Source organism: Rhopalosiphum maidis, chromosome 1, assembly GCF_003676215.2.
Source record: "Rhopalosiphum maidis isolate BTI-1 chromosome 1, ASM367621v3, whole genome shotgun sequence".
Lineage (NCBI taxonomy): Eukaryota > Metazoa > Arthropoda > Insecta > Hemiptera > Aphididae > Rhopalosiphum > Rhopalosiphum maidis.
This window is the reverse complement of record NC_040877.1, coordinates 61636074-61647451: the sequence shown is the minus strand read 5'-3', so window position 1 is coordinate 61647451 and position 11378 is coordinate 61636074. Positions and strand designations below refer to the sequence as shown.

The 11378-nt window shown below is 29.0% G+C and overlaps 1 protein-coding gene across 1 annotated transcript; it reads left to right on the top strand.

The window, feature by feature from the left end:
* Positions 1–272: 272 nt before the first annotated feature.
* LOC113548313 lies at positions 273–7692 on the top strand. Its single transcript, XM_026949124.1, has 2 exons — positions 273–445; positions 5844–7692. Exons 1-2 carry the CDS (start codon positions 395–397, stop codon positions 6240–6242), a joined length of 450 nt encoding a protein of 149 aa, XP_026804925.1. The 5' UTR covers positions 273–394; the 3' UTR covers positions 6243–7692.
* The last annotated feature ends 3686 nt before the right edge of the window (positions 7693–11378 follow it).

Genomic DNA, 11378 nt, shown 5'->3' with positions numbered 1-11378 from the left:
AGTAATTGCGTAACGTTAAATAATATTATACATGGTCGGTCGTCGAGTATATATATATATATATATATATATATATATAGTCGTGTCGCAACTTCGTCGCCGCGAGAGTGTAATATATTAATATTATTATTATTATTATTATTATTATTACCGTCATTATTATCGTTGCATCTCACTCTATCTCTCCCTCTGATCGACCGCCATCGATGCCGTCGCCGCGACTTGACCCACTGGCTCACATTCACGCGGCCATCCATATTATTACGAATGAGCGCCCTCTTCTCGATCTCGATCCCGTACACATAATTTTAGATCGTCGCAATATTATTATATTGTGCGTTCGTATCAGTGCAACACGTGCGGACAGTCGTCTTAACACTCGTATATTATCATCATGCATGCCGCCGCTGCGTCTCCGATGCACCCGACCACGCTTCTGCTGACGGTGAGTGTGATATTATACGGTTATTGATAGAGCTATATTTTTTTTTTTTTTTACACTTTTAAGTCACCTGAACCCGTCAATTAGAAACCAATATTTTCGCCTCTTCTCCTCTCTCAAAAGTGCAATCGAAATGCCACGAATTTGTTTGGTATCAACGGTGCACGATGCATGTATTTTTTACGAATTCGTGTGATTTTTCATACTTTTAACACCGATTAAAATACTCGTTTCATGCATTTATGTCTTATGTAGTTATATAAATACGTTCAAACACTCGTGTGAAAGTCGTTTACACGCCAAATACGATTTGCCGGTTATTATATGCTTTGTTGAAAAAAGCCATCACGTGCTGATATTAAATCGAATTATTATAAAATTAGACATTTGGACATTGGACTGTCGCTGTAAATCATTAACATAAAATCGTCTTTAACATTGCGAAATGTATATTTATAGCTAAATTTAAGGGTATGATTATGAAATTCATAAGATAGGTGTAATTTGTATTCGATAGTAAATTACATTTTAAATCGTACCTATCTTACAAGTAAAATGGTATGTTATTGTTATTTCAATAATGGCCGATAATCAGTTTTATAATATGCCAGTCTATTCAATATTATAATAAATTCTGAAAAACACTGAATATTATTTACTAGTTATAGATACTTCGTAAAATTAAATTATCTTAAAAATTGAATGTCATTCACTAGATAAAAAATACTATAAATAATAAGTGCCTACTACCCACACACTCACAAATGAAATATTCTAAATTATAATGTCGATCAAAACATTATCGTGAAATAGAAAGTATTCAGTAACTTAATTATTAATAAAATATTGTTACGACACAATTTATATTATTGAGTTCATATTTATTTTAATCTTTTTAATTTTAATAGGTATTATTATATATTTTAACTATTTTATACATTTTTGTTGGGTTTATTATCATAGTATAAAACTTACTGTTTTAAATGTTTTGATAATTGTCTAGGTAAAATCGACATTAAATATTATAATTACAATATTACAAATGTATATATTATTATCGTTTATTATGCAATATCAAATTGTAATTCTCTTCAATTAATGCATATGTTTGTTGTGAATATTTTTTTTAAATTTAACATATTTAATTTTATAATTTAGAAAAATTGAACGGGTAATATTTATACTAAATTATATAATATGCGTGTATTAATTGTAAGCTATATGTTAATTGTTTAGCACTAAATTTTATTACTTCACACTTATACAATTATTTACGAAACAGCAAATTTGAAGACTGGTATTTCGATTGTAATTCCCGTGAATATAATGTGAATTATAATTAAACATGGTTTATTAATAATATAGATATATACAAAATACATTTAAAATACAGGATGATTCATCGTCTTTGCAACTACCAATACATTTTCTAGATAATGTTCTTGAAATCTGATTAGATGTAATTCCTACATTACTGTATTTTATTTTTGGAGGTCAATACATGCACAAATATTTTAAAAGTCAAATTAGTTATTTATGAATTTCCATTAAACATTTAAATAAACGTATTTAAAATAAAATATAAGTTATAGAAGGAGTCAAGTGTGCACAAATATATGATTCATACATCTATACTATAACTATAACAATGTATTTATTTTATGAAATTATAATTCAATTATTTTTTTTAATTTTGATGTAAAATGCGATGTGCCTGATTTAAAATTAAGTACTTGTCTTAGAACAAATTACCAACTCCCTGTTAAGTATAGTACTTCCAGAAATCGATGACGTGGCGGGAAGAGGTTTTGAATATACACTGATAAGAAACAAACAACTTAAACAATTTTAGTATTGTCACCAATGATTAATCTACTACCACCTCATATTACTGTCAGCATAATATTACTTAACAAACTGTTCATATATATTCCACAGTCGTCAATAATTGCAATGAAATATCTGCAAAATAACATGTTATATATATAGGTTACTGCCTAAAAGAATATGAAAGATTTTCGTTTCGAGTACGAGTTTTTCGGAAACATTCATGAACTCCAAAATAATTCAATTAAAACCTGAAACAACCGGTTTTTTTTATCAACTATATTGATGTTACGCCATAACAGGTTCAAAAAAAAAAAAAAAACACTAACTACTACTTACACTTTTTTGTTTTTTAGTATTATTTTCAAAAAGACTTAGGTCAATGTTCTCTCGTTTGCATGCGCGTCTCCACTAATTTGAATACAAACACGTGTACCTATACAATTTTCATTGTAAGAACTCAATATGTCTTAACGCAATGGAATAGGAAATCCGTTGACAGCAGTATATATTAAGATAACATTGAACTTTAATGTAATATTCGGTGACCAGCTCAAAAATGAATGAATGCATATTGCATAATATAGAATAAAAAACTCTCGATCTTTAAAAAATAAATTATAATAAATGTAGTATGATATAGCTGTAATAGTATAGAACTACCGCATATTATTATTTTTACGCATAATATAATATCTGAAAATGTATAAATAAAAGTAATCAAAAATTATATACCTATCAATATCTCTTTGATAAAATTATAATAGCATAATATACAAATATCATTAACAAAATAATTATTTTAAATAATGTAGGTAATTGTTTCATAATATAATATAATACAACTTTCGTGTGTGTTTATTTAATGTAAAATATATAAATTGAGGATTAACAAAATAACAAATCACAAAAGTTGGAAAAAATTTAATGATTTTTCTAAAACTAAATTATTCTTTTTTCTAAAATCTATTAAAATTATTAATTAAGCAGTGTATATTCCTAAACAGCATGTATCGATGATTAATTTGTGAATATTATACGCTATATATTATACACTATAATACTATAATAGTACCTACATATTATACTATACTACTCTACGCGATTTGCCAAACACAATCACATTAAATTATTCTTCTTCTTTTATTTATTTATTTTAAATTAATCATTTATTGAAATAGCAATCTTTACATTTTAAACTTTATAAGTAAATAGTTGAGATTATATTATTAACGAATACTTCGATTTTTTTTTTTTACCATTAAAAACTACTCGTTCTAATTTTGATTTATTGCAACAATGTTTTCATCAAAAAAAAAAAAAAAAATTATAAACATTAACCAGGAAAAAAGTTAGGACATACGTATATATAGTTAGTTAAAAATTTTTCATAAAAAATAAACGGCAGGTATTAGTGTTACAATATGTAGAAATTATACGTATAAATCGTATTTGATAAATGTACAAACTTTGCAGTCGTTAATCCTACAGTTGACTAATGTATGTATATGCGTGTGAACAACTGAGGGTGTTAATTGTAATGTGGTGCGTGAAGTGATGTTTAATTATCATAGGAGATAACTTTTGAAAACTGTTGAATAGAATGGTAATTGAACCGATTTCGAGCACAGGGCCATGAGGACAGTATAATATGCAATATAATATTGTCAACAGGGTGTATTTTATGTCGTTATACGCATGGTTTTTTAATGATTATTGATCGAAAATATGAAATGTCGAAAAAAAACAAAAATGACGTATTTCCTTACTTTTAACTGGCAATTTTTTCATTACAATTTTAAAATTTTGCACCAACAAAAATCAACTTAATATTTTTAAATGATAACAACTATAGTTATTAAAGAATTCTGGACGTAGTGATTTTTGTCAGAAAATTTTGTTGGTAGAATTATCAATTTCGGTTTGCCTGTTTATTAATTACGGTTCTCTAAATTTTAAAGAGTCTAAAGTGTAGTATATTCACTATTAGTGTTAATTGAAATAATTGGAATAAATTTCAATTACTTTAATATTTTCAACTATTTTTTTATACACAATTATTATGTACTATTTAAAAAACACGTGTTTTTCTTTTTTCCAAAATTTCATAACATCAATGCACGGTCATTAAAAAACCACGCGTACAACGATGTGGAATACACAGTATATTTTTTTAATCACTATGAGTACTACTATTAGGTCTAGTTGGAGCTTGATTTAGTTATATTTTGGACAGATTATACACAATTATACACAACTTCGATTCTTTTAACGTAGTACACTCATTATCTTGAACATTGTTAACTTTTGAAAACAAAACAGATATAATATATAGGCATATAATAAATGGTTACTATTAAAAGAATCTCTTATTTGTACACTCATACTATAGCCAGTATACATTATCAATTGAATCGTTCGCAACGATTCCAAAAGGTATATTTTCAGTTGGATAACTGTATAACGGGAAGAAGACCTTTCCGTTTTTTGGATTCTTCGGGACAACGGGACGAAATGCTGAAAAAAAAAAGATTTCCCATGTCGTATATATCGCGATCACTCTGAGTCTTGGATGGGGCGGGCTATCGTAATGCCTGATCACTAAGGCTCGTAGGCTTGTGCACAAAAAAAAAACACATATACGTATATACAACCTCGCTTTTAAAAATGAACTAAAACAATCTGAAAATGTGCAACATAAAAAACGGATTCCTATCCAATTCCTATATCGGTGATTACATGTTATCTATAATAGCATTAAATAGAATTCGACATGTTTGACGTGCAATTATTTATAGATGAACTTACGAGCCCGGCTAATAATCGTATGGTGATATAGCGATGTGATATACATTATACAGTCACCGCCGCTTATGGAACTCGTTCGCCTATTTGAATCAAACAAGGTAGTCTCGATTTACTCGTGTAAACTGACGCATGGGAAAAAAATCGTCTATTTGACTCACCAAACTGGTTAACGGGGCCAATGTGTGATTTTCAAGGACAAATCTCCACAATTTTTTAGTCAATTTCCCCGGTTTTATCGTATGTGTATTTTGACGATTAATGTACTATTTATTGGACGCATCACGTCGACAAGTATTAATAATAACCTTAAAAATCTCTATTTTTTATCGATCATCGTGTTTTTTTCCTAGGCGAACCGCAATATGTACATCATATACACATGAAATACATAAAAAAAATAATAACACGATAATGAATATTTATGAATACAAGGCCAAATTATGTTTCTTTATATCACGGCGCATATTATAGTGTATGCCTTTTTAATTTTAAACATTTCGTCTTAAATCGTGTCTCATCTCCCGGTCAATGGACTCGAAAATCGCTGTCTGCAAGTCGTCCCATAGCGCAAAACCAAATACGTATAAACGATGCGACTACTGTTCACTTTATTATCCGCATAGTCATAATAACACACGTATGTGGCGCCTCCGTCATATTATATTATTGTTATTATCATTATTATCATTATTATTATTATTATTATTATTACTGTTATTATCGTTATATTAATGTTGTCGTCGTCGTCGTTGTTGTTGAACCACAGACGTTTGCCGCCGCAGTGATGCTACAGGCTCCCGCGGTCCACGGGGGCATTATCGGACTCATCCAGAACAACGTGTTGGGCACGGCCGCTTTCCACAGGCAACAGTCGTGGCCGTTCGACCCGAACGTGAGCGCCCGCCGGGCACCCGAGTTCATCGCGCTGCACGGCGACAAGTCCGAGAGGCTGATCGAACGCATCGGCCTGGGAATAGACGGCCGGCAACAGGAGCGCCGCGAACAGCAGATGGTCAGGGACATCTTGTACGACCAGCAGCAGCAGCAGCAGCGAGACAACAACGTGCCCGTGTCCGGTTACCAGTACGTCCGATCGCAGCAACCGCCACATGGACCGGTGCAGGTTGTTCAGGCGTATCCGGCCGGTTACACGCGACGGCGGTGACCACATCCAGGTTTTGCCGGAGATGTCCGTCGATCACGCGTCATCATCGATCGCTCGCGGTAATACGCATAATAATATATTATTGCGTCCGAGACCATCGCCGCAGATGCAGCACTTGGCATCGGTGGTGTGGGTCCTATAATATATTGACGACGTGTGCAGCGGAATCCACGTTTCGCGTCTACATTAATATGATATTATATAATGTTGTGCATGAGATCGTGATGTATCAAAACGCACCTGTATATATTAAATTGAACGGCGATAATAATAATAATATTTGTAATTTGTATAAAAATAAAAAACTTTAGTTGTTAGAATTATTATGTATATACATATATATATATTATTATCATTATATATTTTGATTAGCGTGTCGCCCAGACGATTAGAATAAAATATAAATTATAATAGCATATAATACAGATGACAATACGTATCGATTAGAAATCCTCTATAAACACTATTTAATAACATTTCTATAGAAGATCGTTTCTTAGCTTCACCCGCGCCCAGCACTGCAATAAGTGCGTGTGCCTATGGCTATTATATAATTAGTGATGACACTCAAAAAAAATGTTTAAAAACATGGCCATTTTTTAAGTTTTGATTTGGAGATAAACTTTAAATTGGATTTAAAATATTTTAAACACTTATAAAGCGTGCTTGTCCGGTTTAAATCAAAATTATATATATCACCTTACACGCGTATTTTCGACGGAATAATTTAATTTTCATCAATATGTGGATCAGATAAATATTCACAAAAAACATGAACTCTAGAATCAGTTATAGCATAATTTTCAGTAATCATGGGTTACATAATAAAAAAAAATGTGGAAGTCAATTCTGAAAATATTTTGTTATCTGTTGGCTGTTTCACAATAATATTATTTTATCAGTAGATTAAATTTATTCGAAATCTCTAGACACCCATTAGTTATTAAAAAAGGTTACAAAATAAAAATACGTTATCCACGGACCAGTATATGAACCTATATGGCTATACATATGTATGCACCTTTACCATATTAGGGTTAGAAAATTTGTATCATGTAAGTAACAATACTATATAGATTTAAATTTAAAATATTTAAATACCTACAAAAATTGTTTTACGAATAAATTCAATACTTGTTATGTTTTATCATTAATATTAATTAGTTGATCGCTGATTGATAATACTATTATGTAAATGCAACCAAATGTATTTTGTAAATAACATATAAGTTGGGTTGATTATTATAAACGCATTATATTTTTATATTATAATTGTAAATTTTGTATTCTCCTTAACCAGGAATTCATGAAGTATGCAGTCGACTAGTTGAGTTATTCAATTAGTCTACAATTTACAAACGTATGTTTGTTTTTTACATGCACGTTATAAAAATAAAAATAAAACTAATTAAAAAATAAAAATACAACTCATCCTATTATAAACATACTACTTGTAGAAATTAAAATAATATTCTTATACTCACTGTCTTTTCTTTACGATTTTATGAAATATAACGTACTATTTTTATTTATTATTATTATTATTATTATTTTTTTTTTTTTTGATGACACATAATTAATAATTTAGTTGAAAATTGTACATTATACTGAATGATTTTTTTTTATCAAACAACACTCATTATTTCAAAATCCTTTATTATTTTTGAAACAAAAATTGTTTTCATAATCTTTAGTTAAAATTAAAAACAACATTTTTTTTTTTTAATATATAGTTTTTATTGTTAAATTTCTTTATTTGAGTGAGTTTTTACTTTTTTTTATAACACCATATATGTTTTTAATTTAGAAATAGAATACTTTTCAAGATATTTTAATACATAAAAATCGGAATATGGACGAGTTCCTAGTTTATGAGTTATAAATTTATAAGTATTTAAAGTTTAAGTAGGCGGAGTAGAAGTCCAACATTTTGCGGAATACTTCTCCACTCCGCTCATTTAACTTCAAATACTTATAATTCATAAGCTACTCTTCCGAGTTTCAATTTTTATATTTTATGTATATCGAAATACACCAAAAGATATTCTGCTTATAATATATTACTAAAAATTATCAAACAACATTTTTTCAAAAATGTTTATTGATTTTGATATAATGATTGTTGTTCGATAAAAGAATCACCCAATTTATATTATATTAAATATATAGTAATCACCAGTTATCTATTGACATCATTATTATTATTTTAATTTTGTAATTATTGTTACAGGTAACCGTTTTTACTTTAGTCAGAGAAAAATATGATTTATTTTCTATAGAAAATACGTAAAAAAGTAAGTTTATAACAAAAGTGTTTAATTAATTTTACTCAAACACCATCCGCAGGGTATACTGAGTAATGTCTCGTTCACGACAACTACAATCTTATTCACAATAAGTGACTTATTCACAATTTATATTTTATTGTTCATGACTACTGTCTTTTTCTTATGACTACTTTCTGTCTCACTGATATAGTATCACACGTATTACAATTATAAAAAGAAAATAATTTTAAATCAATCAATGACAAGCAAATTAATATTTATTACAATCTTTAATATTAAATTAAAAGTAATAAATATATTATACACTAATATTTTGGACATACCTGATACCTACCTACTGCATAAATCGTAAATAATTTGTCTACTGAAAATAAATAAATAAATAATTGTTGCGCACATTGTTCGTGTGAAAATGATCAGTTATTCTGCATCTGCATCTGAAATGTTTATAGAGATTTATTAAATAATAATTTATCCACAGTTCTTGGATATAATGTAAATAATGTATTACCATATTTCGTCCATTTCTAATTATATTCTAATCAATAAGACATTTTAATTTTAAAGTATGCACATTTATTTTTTTACATTTTTTAATCTACCTTTCATTTTGATTCAACCATTTGCATTTATTAGCTTACATTTTATTAATCTTTTTCTCGTGTAAACAATAGAGTTTGAAGTTAATAAACGACGAGGTATTCATTATTATATGTGTAGCAGTGTTAGTGAGGGTCTCAATCCATCACCTTTCATCATCATTCACCGTCATTAGATTAAGATTCCGATATTGAATGACTGCCATGATATACGCGCCTTAACCTCCACTTATTTACGTCACCTATACTGTTAGTTAACCATCAGCGTCCCCTGCAGCTTTAAATGTATGGTCAACCGCTACAAGCTTGGTAGTTTTGCTGTTGGGCCAAATAGCGTTGTTGATATAGCGCCCTAATTATTATAACTATCATCACCGTCCGTTATCGTGTATACATTATAACAAATAATAAAATAAAAAATGATAATATAGTAAATTATAGTAGTAGGTAAGCAATATACGAGTTGCAGTATAGCGGTAGGCATAATGCACAGTATGTTATTAGGGACCCACGGGAGGTATACATAATAAATTATAATCACCTAAACGTGCATTATGTATAAATATATATGCCTACATGATGTTATTTACTAACTATTATACATATATACCCTAAATAGTAAAAAAAAAACAAAAAACGGCGTGTTATATTCATTTGTGTAATTTGGTTTTAATTTTGTCAGAATAGCGTTTATTCGCGATACTACCTTTATTATATCTTATGTTTTCCCGTCCACTATATCATTTGAACGCATACACTTAAATATAAATGTTTAACTATCGTTGTTTACACATGTCGTTGAGCCGTTCGCAATTAAAAATGTATTATATAGTGTCAATTAACATATGCCATATTATACACATATGTACGGGCTATAATTCTTGTGTGTACGCCGTACTTACTCCCGAATAATGAATTTGAACTAAACGCGGCAGCATGAATGAAACAAAAAAAGTTCACGATAAAATGTCAATTTTAATGTAATATGGGCACTATATTGGCAGGTTATGTGATGATGATGTTTATGTATAAGCTCAAAATATAAAAGTCGATAAGTGTCATTGTACTCGCTTTAACGTTTTAAATTATTTATACTATGCAAAAAAAAAAAAATAATACAACGGCGTTTAATTCATTATATAATCGAATTAGAATATTTCTTTTCTCTTCGCATATCGTATATTTACATATAAAACTATTATACCTATTTAGTATATTTTTAGCAGGTGTGCTGAATGCATTTTATACTACAATAATAGGTTATCGTATATGTATAATATATATATATATATATATATGAGCATATCATGTGTACCTACATAATAAATATTAAACACTTGTATATCATATTATAATATACGTTTAAAAAACAGGAACATTTGCAGGTGGCGCATTAATCTTTTGCCTTTATACGTGTATCTAAATATTATACATGCACATCACCTGCGATCGTCATATTTTATTCTAGACACATACGCGCACGTGCATAATGTTGGTATTAACATTTTGAGGATTAATAAAGTCGTGCATTTCATGACTTGAAAAAAAACTAGAAATATCACAAAATAAAATATAATTAAAATAAACGTTAAAAAAATAAAACAAATTACTGATTACTATACGCATATATGTATCAATATTGTGCACACCGTATTTAGTGTGCATTATAGTCTACAGTATAATATATATACATTACCTATACTTGCCTATATAGCTATTAAACTAACTAAGCTACACGCATAGGTATGTTCGTTTATAAAATTAGTTGAGACATAGGATTTTTTGATAATGTTATACAGATAGGCAATTATATTTCTTATGCACTTAAAGTTATAAAATACAGAATATATAACCATGTGTGCAGAATGTATCACAATATTTTTCTTCATAGGTACACACGCGGCACGCCTAAACTATTACTACATTGTGACATTTCTACCGTGTTTTCCAATGTCTCTTGACTTAAAGGCATACGTCATAATGTTATACGAATATTGTAATTTAAAAATATATTTTGGTTTGGTATTGATAAAAAAATACGACGCGACGGCAATAATATTCAAAAGTCAAGTTTCCAAAAATGTTAATAGGAAAAAAAAAGCTGTTAGCAAGGTTATACGCAACGTACGTGTTCGTTCTTTATTTACCAATAACCGATGTGTGTATAATATATGATATGAGTAATAAATAATAATAATATACATTAATAAATTCTGGTTCCACATCGCCCTATATATTGTGCGCCTCGT

Excerpts from the sequence above, each read along its gene's own strand:
- LOC113548313 (XM_026949124.1), top strand. The coding sequence starts at position 395 with ATGCATGCCGCCGCTGCGTCTCCGATGCACCCGACCACGCTTCTGCTG. Across the intron at positions 446-5,843 it reads CGACCACGCTTCTGCTGACG|ACGTTTGCCGCCGCAGTGAT; the intron begins GTGAGTGTGATA and ends GTTGAACCACAG.